This window comes from Schistocerca nitens, chromosome 11 (genome assembly GCF_023898315.1).
Source record: "Schistocerca nitens isolate TAMUIC-IGC-003100 chromosome 11, iqSchNite1.1, whole genome shotgun sequence".
Classification (NCBI taxonomy): domain Eukaryota; kingdom Metazoa; phylum Arthropoda; class Insecta; order Orthoptera; family Acrididae; genus Schistocerca; species Schistocerca nitens.
Window position 1 is genome coordinate 166,217,710 of NC_064624.1, and position 16,281 is coordinate 166,233,990.

Below are 16,281 nucleotides of genomic sequence, written 5' to 3' on the forward strand. Positions count from 1 at the left end.
GTTTCGTGATATTTACATTATCGTGACATTAGTCTGATTGTGGACTCGGTATTACAGATCAATTTCTTCAAGTATTGTCTTGTAGTAACCATTTTGTAGAGTGAAATGCCCGTACTGAAAAGAGATCGGAGGGACTGTAAGACTGTAACATTATGTGGGTACATACAAATTAGGTGGAGTGGAATTCAGGCCGTTTGTATAGATTTGATGGTGATAGTACCTGAGCTGACTTCTCCAGTAATTCTGTAATTGAGTTTTTGCAAATGTTGGGCATTGTATGTACCTTCTGGCTGTACTTTGTTTTGAACTACCTGTTGTATGGTGTTCAGTGACTGCCGTGGGAAGCTCGGGAGGTGCGGTTGATAGTTACTAGCTTACTGGTCATTCATTTGTATTAACGGGAGCCCTATCCCCATATTTGGCACATGTCGTCCATTAGTTGCCAGTGTGTGGATGGTCCCTCAGCAGTGCTGGCCATAGGGAGGCACCCCCACATCCCCACGAGGAAACGCCAGCCAGCTCACACCCTGCCTCTCTCTGTATGTGCAGCGCACCAGCCGTTACGGAGCTGAGTACCACAACCAGAACCACCACCACCTCCGCCGCTGCCGCCACCTCTGCCAGCGCACCTCGCCAGACACCTGCTGCTGCGCGGCCCACGAGTACTCAACCTGATGAGGCCACTGTCTCTCAAATGCGGTGAGTTCCCTCAACACACACACACACACACACACACCATTATATGGTAGATCAGACATAAATACTGAAAAGCCTCAGAACATACATTCATGGGTGGTGTCCTCAGGACTAGATCATAGTATCATGGGAGAGAGGTTAATTAAGAATAGGTTGGTAGAGAAAATAGCTATTGTCAACAGTTCAGTGACTTATTCTCATCAAGATCAGCAAACCAATGCCAACAATAATTCACGCAATGTGATCCACAGAAAATTTAGTGGCAGGTAGGGTATGAGTGCACTGAATGTGTAACACTGTGTCAAATGAGATAATTGTATGTTACTCTGGATGTATTCGAATGGTCTAGCAGAGGTCACACATAGACACACATTTATGAGAACATTTATGGTTCTCGTCAGGAATGAGACGGGAAAAACAACCCAATAATTTGCTATAAAGTTTCTGTTAGTAACAAAAAATACACTCTGCAAGCACCAACCAGAAGCAAACATCAGCAGAGCCTTAGAGTGTCAGGGTGTGGTCCACCTTGGTTGCCCCACTGCTGTAACAGCCAGTTCCAGTAACCACAGACATGCAAAACAGAAACTCTGCCTCCTGTTGACAATGTCTGTCTGTGTGAGCAACAGATTTGCAGTGCCATGAGCACCCAGAATCCAGTCATTTGTGGTATGCGTTCCTCTCTCTGTCTTTCCCTTCAGTTTTTAACCTCAACAAGTACCTCTAGTGCCACAGCAGTTATTCCCTGATGCCTTCAAATATAACTTACTATGCTGACCCTCGTACTTGTCACAGTTTTCCACATACCACACTATCCTCACCTGTTCTCTAGAGACGTTCCACAGTTCTGTTATGAGTTCACCTAGTTTAAACATCCTTCTATAGCACCAAACTTAGAATGCTTAGATTCCCCTCTTGTATTTTTCCATAATCCACGATTAATTTTTATGCAGTACTGTGCTCCAAACATACATTAAGGGACATCCAATACAAATTAAGGCCTATCCTTGGTATTAGTAACTTTGTTTTACAAGGAATCTCCTGCTTTCCCCTGCAACATTACTCCTTATAACAACCACGCTCTGTCCCTCAGTGTAAATTAGCTTCATGTGTAATAGTCACTACAAGCAGTCTACTGTGTGGTCCTTAATTCTGATGTAAACTTTGCAACCAATGTTATTTCTGCTACTCCGCAATACTTTCCTCTTTCTTCCATTCATTAATCCTGATTTAGTGTTCATTCAACTATTTATTACATTCATAAACTCTGGTGATTCATTCGAACTTTCAGTGAACACAGAAATATCACCAGTGAATTTTATTAAACGAAATTGTTTTCACATTCAGTTTTAATTAAATTCCTGGACGTTTCTTCAATTCCACCAATGATTCTTTAGTGTTCATCTGAACATTTGTGGAGACTACCTGCATCCTTTTCTTTAATCATCTTTGATTCAGAGTACCAATTCTTGTTGATTATTGCTCATATTCTATGTTATCTGCTGTACCATATACGTACCTTTTAGAGAGAAAAAATTCACTGTTTCATGCTGTCAAATGTCATGTAAAGATCTACAAATCCAATAAATATCTCTTGATTTTTCTGACACATTCCTGCCACTATAAGGTTGAAGGTAGAGTTGACCTCCCTGGATCCATTACTCCAAATTTAGCATCCTCAAACAGATCATCAACTTTGTCTTCCGTTCTTCCGGATGTTGTTATTTTTGTCAGTAAGTTGGATTCATGAGCTGTTTAGCTCATTGTGCGTAAGCTATCGCACTTACTAGCACTTGGTCACATCTGTAGTGTTTGGATGTCTCTTTCTGGCTGTCTGTTGTTATGATTTGTGTCTCATCGATTATATAGACAGACGTGAAAATTCATTTGATCACCATTCATTATCGCATTATCTAGAGACTCATAGAAGTTAAAATTCACATTCCATTCCTGTGTACTTCTGTATCCTATTTATTTACACACTGAATTCACGTAACAACTCTCTTAAAATTTACTTCACTCATTGTCATAACTAAATTGTGATCTGACTGTACATCTGGTCCTGGGTACACCTTAAAATCCAATACCTGATTCTATAATGTGTGTCTGGTTGTGATGTACTCCATCTGGAAATGTCTTTACCAACTAAAGCTCTGCCTCCCTCCTTAAGAGCTGAAAATGCCAAGATACCGAAGCAGCCATACAAATGTCACAGAACACAGGGCACAGCCTTGCAGCAAGTCAGCCATCCACATGTGGTGGAATGGTGCAGGAGGGCTCCTCCAAAGGGAGTGCTTGTAATGGCAACACCGACCACCATAAATGGCAGTCAGTGATTACATTAAACCTCTATGAGGAATTTTTGAGAAAGTTGTGACCGTGAGATAACGTAATGGGAACAGTATAATCAATCTGTTTGACTGGGATTCATTTCAAAACACTCCAGCAGAGTATAACCAACACTAAAAAGATGGGTGAGGAACAGATGTTCTCCAGCACAAAAGCAAGTCGTAATATTACATATTAATATGTGTTGTTGTTGTTGTGGTCTTCAGTCCTGAGACTGGTTTGATGCAGCTCTCCATGCTACTCTATCCTGTGCAAGCTTCTTCATCTCCCAGTACCTACTGCAGCCTACATCCTTCTGAATCTGCTTAGTGTATTCATCTCTTGGTCTCCCCCCACGATTTTTACCCTCCACGCTGCCCTCCAATACTTAATTGGTGATCCCTTGATGCCTTAATATGTCACCAGCCTAATTAGGAATTATTGTCAAACAATGTAATAAAGCTCAAGGCAGTGCTAAGGCTAACCTAACTTTCCTTAACGCCTACTAAACTCTTTCTTGACATCTGTTCGCACTAGAACACAGTAACCTAACCTACGCTCAGTGGTTATGGTGACAATAGGTCCTACATAACCATGCTATTTCCCTCGTATACTGTTCAACAGGGTTGCTGCCTGGATGGTAGGCCGCAATATATTTAGTTTCTACACCATTCTGCTGCATGCCATCTTTCCAGGTTTTGGAATTAAATTGGGGCCATTATTGGGCAGTACTGCACTGGGTTTTCCAATGGTTCTTAACCTTTTTCAGGAGATGCAATTTTATAAATTTAGAAAATACTTCCAAAATCAGTAAAATACATTTACAATTACCAGAAGTTGTGGGGAGGGGTCCATACAGGTCCACAGACAGTAAATCCATGGTATCTTTAGGTAATGTGTTCTGCATTGGGCCTTGATTAGTTCTATTGGTTACCTTAGCTCCCTGGCAGATGTCACAAGACCTAATACATTGTTACCTTTCGACTCGGACTATTGGCAATCACTATAACACTAGCCAATTTATCTAGACACTCCTTTGGCCCAATGATAGTGAAAATTATCTGACTTCTGTATCAAATTGGGTAGGCCAACACACCATCCATTCTTCAGTAATGAAGCCTTTCCTCTCATACAAGATACTTTTAAAAATCAAAGTTTATTTTCACAGATTTCAAAGTTGGATGCTCATTTTGATGATATCGCATGCTTTTGCAAATCTGTTCAAATTCATTTTTGCCTGAACTTCTTCATGTAATTAATTTGCAAAGTTCCATCTCCATTGCATTCCTTGGGTACTTCATCAGTACCATTGGGACAATTCATTGCCACATAATTTTTTGTACTCTTTACATAGCATATTTCATAAATAAATTGTTGCAGGTATAAAGCCCATTTGGTGAGCCTGCCATTTAGAAGGCAACAATCTTTAAGGAATGTTTGAGCTTTGTGGTCAATGTGTGATGATCTTAAAACCCCACCAATCTATAAATTTCTTGAGGTCCCATAATATGGCCAAGGCTACCTCCTCTGATATGGTGTAGTTCCTTTTGTTTCCTGTCAATGCCCTGCTGGCAAAAGCTATAGTTCTATGTGCTCAATTTCCTGTGCCATTTATCTCCTGGAAAATTTCAATGCCAATCCCATAGATGCTACTGTCAGTATTCATATTGGAAGTCTCTGACAGTACTGGGTGATGTAAAACATTATCATGTCAAAGTTTAATCTTTAAAGATTCACAATCCTGCCGACTCTCATCTGTCCAAACAAAAGCACTAAATCTTTTTATAGATTGTTCAAGTGTGGATTATTGAAGGGTTGCCCCTTAACAAATTTTCTGTAAAATCCACACCAACCTAAAAAGGCTTACAACTGTTTCCTATTTTTTGGTGGGGGAAATTTTTCTAAGGCACGTAGCTTTCTCCAGGTCCTTATAAATGCCGGTATTAGTAATTATATGGCTCAAGAATTTAATTTCTAATTTTACAAGTTCACATTTCTATAATTTTAAAGTGATGCCTCCTGCTTGAAGAGCAACAGTTTGGAGCTTTTTTTGCCAGTTTTCATTGGAGATAAATAAATCATCTACATAAATAGTTAACCTGGAACTCAACTCCTCCACTAACACAAAGTCCAGAGCTCTAATAAACACTGCCAGAGAGGTATTCAGTCCAAATGGAACTACTTTGTATCGATAACATTTCCCGGTAAACAGGATTGCCTTATATTCATGGAATTCTAGACTTAATGGGATTTGCCAATAGCCAGCAGTCATGTCGAAACTGGTTAAATACCTCATTATGAAATTTTTGCAACATTTTGTCCAGATTTTCAGGCCTGTGCACCTCTTTTTACTTTGTTTAGAGTTTGTGCATCAATGGCAACATGTACTCCTCCATCCTTGTTTACAATGATAAGTGGACTGATATATTCGCTGTTACTGTGTTATATCACTCCTCATTCCATAATCTTATCTGTTTCATTCTGTATGTCCTGTTTTTTAGAAAAAGGTACCGAATACGGTTCCACAAAGAATGGATCATGATCCAGAGTTGCAATACAGTATCCAAAATTAGCCAGTCCGGGTTAGCCGAAAATGATCAACTGTTGCTTTCTAAGATAGTAATAAATTCTGCTTTCTCAGGGCCGGCCAGAAATTCTGCACACGTGCGGTGCTCCTGCACATGTGCAACTTCCGGGTCACAGCGTGCATGCCGCAGCCGCCAGCGTTCATGTAGTGCATGTTTATGCACAGATGTCGCTTTATGCACTTGCTGGGGTAATCTGTACCAGCGCATTCTAGTGCTCTTTCCACAGCTTGCAAGCCAACCATGGGAAGGTATTTTGCGTATTAAAACATTTAAAATACTGTCACAGTCTACTCATTGAGACGTCTACTTTTATGTTACCAGTTTAACCCAGTAAGACAAGAAATACAGTGACAGCACGCAAATGCGCGTAATGTTTTTGATCTAGTATTTAAGAAAGAGAGCAGTCAGCGACTTACAGTGAACCTTATTCATGATTTCAAATGACATTAAACTAATGCAAAGTTTCCTATAACTAATTCTCGGTGCCCTCAGTTACACCCACATAATTTCTGTCTCACTGACCTCTGAACAGAATGATAACCGCAGACCTCTCGATCACCTGCTATTTCAATACTATTACCAGTTCTGTCTAAAATCTGCATAATAACCGACAATTAGATGAAGGTTATTGTTTATCGACTTCAGCTGAGCGTAGCCCTTCACACATTAAAAAAACCCTAAATGTAAGTATACATTGGAACAATCGGTTTAATGAGCAATTTTCCTGGTAATGTACCATGGAGCAGAATGATGCAATTATGCACAGTTAGTAAACAATAATTTTTAGTAATGAAAGGAATAAATCCAAACACGTTTATCACTGGTCATGAGGAATGATATAGTTAATATCGGGCATAAAAGCTCAGCTCATTGACGAACGCAAGCAGTTGTGAAGATTTTCATCACTTATGCTTGATAGAAACCTTGATTTATTCATTTTCATCACCTAGAAAAACCTTTCACAAACATACGTCAACCCGAACATGGACATAAGTCTTGCGGCATCTTTGTGCCGGCGTGGAAATTCTTGTTGTGAAAAATTTTCATAGAATTCTTTTGAACTTCGCACTGCAAGGAACTTGTCCTTCAGTCTTGTATTGCAGTGTAGGTCGATCAGTTCCATCTGTAGATCATTCGGAGCATCTTCAACTGACGACGAGAACGGTCTAGCAAAGAGGCGAATGGCAGGAGACACTCGTATCATCTGCAAATTGTGCTCGAAATTGTTCCTTAATTATTACAATTTAGCACTTTCATGGACCAGTCCAAGAGTCGGGAAATGTGCAGTGTTTTCTGTCATTAGCTGGCGCTCCCAAAGTGCAAGCTTCCTTTAAAAGGCATTTACTTTTTCCAACATGTCAGAAATTAAATTATTTTCACCTTGCAAACTGACGTTCAGGCTGTTCATGTGAGACGTAATGTCCACAAGAAATGCAAGGCCTGATATCCAACAAGGGTCTTCCAACATAGGTTCACTTTTTCCGTTCTCATGTAAGAATGTTACTATGACCAAACGTAAATCAAAAAATATTTTCAGCATTTTACCTCAACTGATCCAGCGTACTTCAGTATAGTAAGCTATGTCGCCGTACTCCGCTCCTAATTCCTCCAAGAACTGCCGAAACTGGCGATGCTTATGCCCATGTGTCTTCAGGTAGTTTACAGTATGCACAACAATTTGCATGACGTTTGCTAAAGTTACTGATTTTGCACAAAGCGCCTCTCGATGCAGAATGCAGTGAATTCCATACGTCTCATTTGTGCGCCCTAGCTTTTGGCTCCATCTGTGGTCACTGAGACTCACCGATTCCAATCCATACCGACACCATCAATTGCTTGCTTTCTCGACAGCTTGGAGTAAGTCCGCACCTGTAGTAGTCCCTTTCAAGGGTACTAAGTCCAAAAGTCCTCTGTTACAGAAAGTGCGTTATCGACACCTCATATGTATATCACAACTTGGGCTGTATCTGTAAGATCTGTTGCTTCATCAAGCATAACAGAGAAAGCAACAAAGTCTTTTGCCTTATTTACTAGCTGCCTGTGCAGATTGCCGGCCATAGCACTGATACGTCTTGTCACTGTTCGTTTGGATAGACTGTAAATTTCCTCAGTAGCGATTCACGAAAAGAACACCTCCTTTCCTCTAGAGACTCCCACCCGAGTTCCGGAAGCATTTCCGTAACACTCGCGTGATGATGAAACCTACCAGTAACGAATCTATCAGCCCACCTCTGAATTGCTTCTATGTCCTCCCTCAATCCGACCTGTTACGGATCCCAAACGCTCGAGCAGTACTCGAGAATAGGTCGCACCAGCGTTCTATAAGCGATGAACCACATCTTCCCAAAATTCTACCAATCAAGCAAAGACGACCATCTGCCCTCCCCACAGCTGCCATTACATGCTTGTCCCACTTCATATCACTCTGCAATGTTACCCCCAAAATATTTAATCGACGTGACTATCTCAAGCGCTACATTACTAATGGAGTATTCAAACATTACATGATTCTTTTTCCTATTCACCTGCATTAATTTACTTTCATCTGTATTTAGAGTTAGCTGCCATTCTTATCACAAATCCTGTCCAAGTCATCTTGTATCCTTCTATAGTCACTCAACAACGACACTTTCCCATACGCCATAGCATTATCAGCAAACAGCCGCACATTGCTATCCACCCTATCCAAAAGATCATTTATGTAGACACAAAACAGCAGACCTACCACACTTCCCTGGGGCACTCCAGATGATAGGCTCGCCTCCGATGAACACTCACCATCGAGGGCAACGTACTGGGTTCTATTATTTAAGAAGTCTTCAAGCCACTCACATACTTGGGAACCAATCCCATATCCACATACCTTAGTTAGGAGTCTGGAGTGGGGCACCGAGACAAACGCTTTCCCAAAGTCAAGGAATATGGCATCCGTCTGATACCCTTCATCCATGGTTCGCAAGATTTCATGTGAAAAAAGCGCAAGTTGCGTTTTGCAGGAGCGGTGCTTTCTAAAGACGTGCTGATTCATGGAGAGCAACTTCTGTCTCAAGGAAATTCATTATATTCGAACTGAGAATATGTCCAAGAATCCTGCAATAAAACGACGTTACGGATATTGATCTGCAATTTTGAGGATCTGTCCTTCTACCCTTCTTATATACAGGCGACACCTATGCTTTTTTCCAGTCGCCCGGGACTTTACGTTGGGCAAGAGATTTGCGATAAAAGCTAGCTAAGTAAGGAGCCAATGAAGTAGAGTACTCCCTGTAAAACCTAAATGGAATCCCATCAGGACCTGGAAATTTATTTATTTTCAACCCATTCAGCTGCTTCACAACCCAAGGGATGTCTATCACTATGCCCTCCATATGGGAATCTGAGACTCAAACGGCGGTATGTTTGTACGATCCGCGTGCGTGAAAGATTTCTCAAATGCTAAATTTAAAATTTCAGCTTTCGTTTTGCTGTCTCCGGTTGTCAGGCCAGACTGATCAGTGAGTAACTGGATGGAAGCCTTCGACACGCTTCCCGATTTTACGTAAGTCCAGAATTTCCTTGGGTTTTTAGCAAGATCTTTTACAAGGGTATGACGGTGGTAGTGGTTGAATGCTTCGCGCACCACTCTTTTTACAGCAGCACGAATCTCTACTAACTTTTGCCTGTCCTCATTCTCCCGATCTTTCTTGCACCGTGAGTGTAAGTGCCTTTGCTTCCTGAGCATTCTCCGAATTGCGCTGTTAAACCACGGTGGGTCTTTTCCGTCCGTAACCCACATTTTTGGCACATACTTGTCCAATGCGTGATTTGTAATGTGTTTAAAATTTGCCCGTAATACTTCCACGTCCATCGTACCGGAAGTCAATGAAGTTGATTCATTTACTAAGTGGGATGCTAACAACTGCTTATCTGCTCTTTCTAGTAAAAATACTCTGCTAGCCTTTTTCACCGAGTTTTTAACTTTCATAACCATAGTCGTAATGACAACATCATGATCACTAATCCCTGTCTCAACACTGACACCATAGATAAGGTCTGGTCTGTTCGTGGCTACCAGATCTAAAATATTTCCATTACGCGTCGGCTGTCGATGTAGCTGCTCAAGACAGTTTTCGGATAATGCGTTCAAAAGTAATTCACACGACGGCTTGTCTGTACCACCTGTAACAAATCCACAGACATCCCAGTCTATACTAGGTAGGTTGAAGTCGCCTCCGACTAATATAGCATGATCTGGGTACTTCTGCGATACAGAATGTAGACTCCCTTTGAATGATTCTAGAATTGTGACGGTGGAACCTGGTGGCCGGTAATAACACCCCACAATTAACTTTATTTCCCCTAGCCCTGTTAAGCGTGTCCAGAGAACTTCACAATCACACTCTACTTCGACCTCAGTAGACACAACTGTCGACTGCAATGAAGACACCACCACCTCCTACGGTGTCTAATCTGTCTGTCTGATACACATTCCAACCCTCACTAAATATTTCAGAACTTCCTATCTCAGGGTTCAGCCAGGTCTCAGTTCCGAGAATAATTTGCACGCCACACGCTTCCTGGTGGGCAGTTAACTTTATTCCGAACACACTGGAAATTTACTGCTAATATCTTGATAGCTGAAGTGTCTTTACACAGAGCGCGTCCTGATTTCTCTGCCTGCACGTCGACTGGTGAGTGTTCATCAGGACACCTCGCACTACTGCGTAGCCTAAAAAAAAAACCATGTGCATGCCACCAGTACTCTGCTACCCGAGTAGCCGCTTCCTTTGTGTAGTGCACCCCTGCCCTATCTAGGGGCGTCCCACAATTTCCCACCCAATAGCACAAGTCTAGAAATCTGCAGCCGAGACCATCACAGAGCGGACGAAGTCTCTGGTTGAGACCCTCCACTCGGCTCCAAACCAAAGGACCCCGATCTACTCTGGGAACGATGCTGCAAATAGCTCTGCTTGCACCCCACGCGCGAGGCCAGCAGTCTTCACCAAATCTGCCAGCCGCCCGGAACCCGAGCGACAGGCATCACTGGTGCTGAAGTGAGCAACTACTTGCAGAAGACTGCACCCCGTACACTCGATAGCCGCAGTCAAGGCCGCCTCCACATCTCGGATGAGGCCCCCCAGCAGACAGACAGAGTGCACGTTGGAATTCTTTCCAGCCCTGTACGCTACTGCCCTAAGGGGCTCCATCATCTGTCTAACGTTGGAGCTCCCAATAACCAGCAAGCCTTTGCCCCCGTGTGGCTGCTCGGGCCCTGCTGAAGGAGCGGCCACCTGCCCACTGCCAGGATGAACGGGCGAGGCCAGCCGGCCAGCCTCCACATTGACCCTCCGCCTCGAGCAATGCGAATGCGTTGCAGTCCGCCACTCACCCTGAGGTGAGTCCTTTGCTTTTTCAGAGTACCTGCCATTTCTCAGTACTTCTCTGTCAAGGTTTCGGACACCAGGGGTAAACGGGACTGGGTATGTTGCCGTCTTGCTTGTACCACATAAACAGGGAAGTGGAGCCGCCGCCGTTCATTTAGGACACATGTCTAATAACAGATGTCACTGTCGTTTGCTGTCGCACATGTGCGCACATGATCAGCACTTCCACATCTCTGCATACTCATTTCCACTTTGACCTTTTTAATACATGACACATGGTCGTGTAACTGTTTTCATTTCTGAAGAAGTCCTAAGTACGATACATGTGAATGTGATGCTTTCAGTTTATCTTGTTCTCATCGTGACAGCTGGTTAGTCCAAAGACTGTGTTTATGTATACATTTTCTGGGAATTACCTTTTATTTTGAGTAAAGAGGTCCACGTGACAGTTTTAGATTATGCTCTGGTAGCGCCGAAAATAAGCTGTTGCGATCCTGCAGTTGCTATACTCAGATTCCTATGTTTCATGCTGTCCATCCACCCTACACTTTTCGTCAGACTCTTTTTCCGCGCCCTTTATAATGTTGTTTGATGGCAAACCTCGCTCCACCAGCACTGCTTAAATTATTCATTTCTTAGGTGCGTTATGCATTATCACTGAATGACCGCCAACCCGGGCGTCGGCCTACATTCCGCCAAGCGTCAGCAGCTCGTGGTCTTGCCGTAGTGTTCTCGGTTCCCGCGCTCGGAGTCCCGGGTTTGATTTTCAGCGAGGTCAGGGATTTTCTCTGCCTCGAGACGATGTGTGTCCATCATGTCATCATCATTGGTGTCAACTGAAAAGGATTTGAAATACGGCGGCCGAACTCCCACGCGTGGGGCCTCCCGCCCAACAATGCCAAATGATCATTACATTCCGCCATGTCACTAGAAAGCCAGCACACTATCTACAAAATTACGAAACCAGCACCATACTTGAATAGTGACACATTACTGATTGTGAGCACATTCAGACATTAATCACAAATTCACGTGGTAGTAATGCAGAAGCCGAATTGACTTTTCCGTTAATTCCCCGTCTAATGCAGCCCACAGACCTTTGTCGCTACCTCAGCGAATGATTGTTGCCGCTAGCGCCGAGGAAAGTTGGAATTCTAAACTCTCCCGCAAGGCCCAAAAATCTCTAAAGTTAGTACATACTCACAGCACTGGGTAGGACGAAGTTCGAACATAATGTACGAGGTAGGACTGGCAGCTTGCATTACCAAATACAATTTTTTCTTCTGTTTGACACAGTTGCACTCAAAGATTTTGATTTGTGGGGACAATTTCTACATAACACTGTCGATCTCAAACACATGCCTGCAAACAATTTATAGCTGTTAATGTGATCTTCACAAAATTTTTCATTCCAGAAAAATTAGACGTTTCCCATTAGTGTAATTAACATTGGTCTCTGTCGTTGGAAATGCTAAAGTACAAAGCAATTAGGGCACGCGTATATAATAGCAATAACTAGTATTTTTATATTTGTACGGATTAGTAACACTTATTCAGGTCCAGTAACGTTACTAAGACAACTGGTGTAAGTTTCATCTAAACGTACTTGTACAGTATACTGAATACGACATTTCAGAGCCCGTGTTATTCCGAGTCACAGTGCGAAGTTCCGCTGCATGTGCTTGCTGCGTCTCCAATGGAACAGGCACGACGGCGACTATAGCGTGTACTCGTACATCTGTACAGGTGAGGCATTTTACCTGGAAGTCGTTTGCCTGATGTCGGCGAGTAAATACAATATTGCGACCGGTCGCGATAAGCGGGAAACACGACTTCGAGTCCCGGTCCAACACAAACTTTCACTGTCGTCATTCCACTGTACATCTGACGGTTGTCCGTATTCGCGAGTGCGGAAGCGTTTCTCGTATTTCGCAGCACCTGTAGTCACCGCTTTGCCCGTTCCTTCGGAGGTGCACAGGAACTTTGCACCGTAATTCGGAATACCACAGGCACTGCAATAACGCAAGTAAATTCAATGTTAGTCTGTATCCGTAAAGATAAGATTGTGGCGGTAACTCTGTCACTGATGCAAACTTCCGATTACCCTTCCAGGAAAAAAAGTCAAATGTAAATACAACGCATCGAAAGAAGCCTAGCAATGGGCAATTCCGTTGAGTTTTTAGTACTCAAAGCGACATAAGTGAACCCCTGTATCGTAGTCGTATCTCTGCGTAGCAACGTAAACAGAGACTGCAGTTTGGTTCGCACTGCTAAATAATTTAAAAATATATTTTTATTACGGACAGTTGTGCTTTGGGCGGTGTCAATTATCATTCATAGCCTTTAGACAAGCAATTACACAAAAGTTTCGTTTGTCTGGGACCAGAATAGCGGCTTTTGCGGCCGTCCTGACCGGGCGCGCTGTGGCGCTTCTGTTTGGGTTTTACGACTTTACGTTCAGTCTCTGCGTTACAGTGTTGTGTAAAATTGATTCTGGTGATGCAGCATTTTAGTTTCCTTGTTTTCGCGAGCTGTTAACTGCTGACATGGCAACCACGTTTCCTAGGAAGCTTATCCTAAGATTTGGATTTGACAAAGCAGCCCGTAATGTTCAGCCAAGTTAACTGGAAACTCATGACTGGATCGTTGACGTTATTGACCTTACTTCGGATCAGACACACACTTCTTATTATAACTTGGAGCAATACTGCTTTTTTGTGAAGCTGCTTTCCTCGTTGGTGCTGGAACGGATTTTGCAGAAATTTGAAGGAAAAGCCGAATTCCGCCATCGCGATAATTCGGTGAGTGGAGTTACCATTTCAAATGCTGATGTTGATTATAAACAAGTCAGAGAATTTAATTTGCCCCCTGAGGTAGAAAACTGCTACTTAAAAGACGTATTATCTAAATATGGTGACATCAGGCAAATTTGTAATGAATGATGGTCAAGCCAGCATAGATTTGTTCTGTCGATATGCATGTCAAACACAACATTCCATCTCATATTTTGGTTTGTGGCTACAAAGCGCACGTAATATACAATGAACAGACTTTGATTTGTCACATATGAAAGTGCGCATCTCCGGCAAAACTGTCCAAAAAAAGTGTTTGTATTGCAGAATAATTTACAACAGCGTGAAAGGTTATCATTGGCTGATCTTTTGACCGAAAATCAATGACGAGTGGCGACCTTTCCAGCATTACGCGAAATGTGGGCGACGGGCCACAAAATACTCTTTAAGCATTTCCACCTTTACTCAGGAAAGACACTGCAGACAATCCGGCTAGAAAAAGTAGTATAGCCACTAACAAGAGACGTCGAACTTGTAACGGCAGTAGCACAGATTTCACACAATATTGTCTGCATAGATTCAAACTCTTGTCTCAAGTGCATGAGTAGACAAATCGAATCCGCCACCATTACCGGAACAGGTCAAAGTGACGTTCTGTAGCGCTGGGCGCACCATTAGATGGCAATGCGCTCGTCTTGGTGACGCAACAGCGCCGCTGCAGTACCCGTACGTCAACCAACGCAGACAGATTCACTCGCAGATGCAACTGAAACCAAACGTGACGAGGTAGCGAGTGATTGTCAACAACAGGCGACGTCACAGCCCAAATCCCAAGACGAAGAAGCGGAGTTTTACAGCAATAACACACAAACAGCAAACGAAAGTGATCATGGAAGTGACGGGGCGTTGGAAGAACGTTTGCAAACTGCGTCTGCGCCGCCTTTGGCAGACCAGACGAGACGGTGGCACACGACTGCCACTCAGATCCACCGACACCGCCCTCAGTGGAAAACTGCTCAGGGGGTGGGCGGAGCAGACATTTGGTGAAGGCCAGACTCGATGCAAATCGCAAGAAAAGTAAAAAAAAAGGTTCTAAAGCAAACCGGGACAGTGGTCTCCAGTCAGATTCTCAGGAAGTATCCGGCATGGAGTGGCATGAAATGATAGACTAGCGGGAAAAAGGTCACTCCCCTATGTTAGTCATATACGATTACCACGTTAAACATTAATAGGATACAGTCGGATGTTAAAATAGCTGCTCTGAAACAGTTTCTGTATGAGTCAGCGACGGATATTGCTCTCCTACAGGAAGTGGTATTCCCACAATTAAATTTGTCCAGTTACGTCGATTTTTATAATATTTCCACTGAGACGAGTGTCGCACGGCCATTTTAGTTAGAGAAGGCATCCCCGTAGATAACGTTGATAAATTAGAGTCGGGGTGAGGTATTGGAATAAACGTAGCAGGAGTCACTATAGTCAGTTTATATGCTCCTTCTGGCAGCAGTAATAAAGCTGCAAGAGCCACATTCTTTAATGAAAGCGTAATTTCTTTACTGAGGAAAAACCCCCTCCAACTTAATAGGGGGAAATTTTAATTGTGTATTGAGTCGAAAGGATCAAACCCCAACTTCAATTACTCAACTGACTTGAGACGTCTCGTTGCTGATTTAAAAGATGCGTGGGAAATAAAATAACCAACAGTGGTGAACTTCACTCATATTGTTGCAAATTCATGTAGTAGAATAGACAGAATTTACGTATCGGAAAATTTAGCAGATAAAGTACTGAAAACAGAAACTGTTCCCGTTAGTTTTTCCAATCACAGTGCGTTGTTGACCTGCGTAAGTTTAACACCACAACCTACCAGAAGAGTAAGAAGCCAGTGGAATCTAAATATTTCGTTATTATCAGAAGACGACTTAGAAGATGCCCTAACCAGAGCTTGGGAAGTGTGTCTCCATTCACTGAACAACTTTCCAAGTGTGATAGAATGGTGGACCCAACGAGCGAAACCGAAGCTAAGGAAAGTTTTAATATCTTTCAGTACAGATATGGCCAGAGGAAGGAAACAGACTGTAGAATTCTACTGCAGCGTGCTAAGGGAACTCTACGATCAGACAGATGCAATTCCTACAAGATTAAAAGACACCAAGCAAGTAAAAGGAAAATTATCAAGTCTGAAACTTAAGAAACTGGAGGGACTTGAAATGAAATCCAAAGCAAAGTCAGTCACTGAAGATGAGACTGCTGCATTGTACCACCTTGTCAGACACGCCAAGAGTAGTAGTTTCGTGGATGAACTTCAGATTGACGACGGTACCATACTCACCACCCAGAAGGAAATAATTACAGAGATCTCAGTGTATTATGAACGTATGTATGCGTCAGGGGAAACAAACGAAGAAGAATACGATGAGCTGTTTGGTGCATATCTTCCATGAATATCGCGAGGAGATGATAACATTTCTTCGGACATCACCAAGGAAGATGTATTAGAAATCGTGTGCAGCT

At 42.8% G+C, this 16,281-nt stretch overlaps 1 protein-coding gene across 4 annotated transcripts in view; it reads left to right on the forward strand.

Annotated features, from left to right (window-relative positions):
• Positions 1 to 16,281, forward strand: part of LOC126212605 (poly [ADP-ribose] polymerase tankyrase-1-like) — a 598,324-nt gene that overhangs the window by 566,090 nt on the left and 15,953 nt on the right. For all 4 annotated transcript variants that reach the window (XM_049940034.1, XM_049940035.1, XM_049940033.1 and 1 more), the window contains one exon: positions 550 to 699. In XM_049940034.1, the coding sequence (XP_049795991.1) occupies positions 550 to 699 (150 nt within the window). The remainder of the gene's footprint in view (positions 1 to 549; positions 700 to 16,281) is intronic.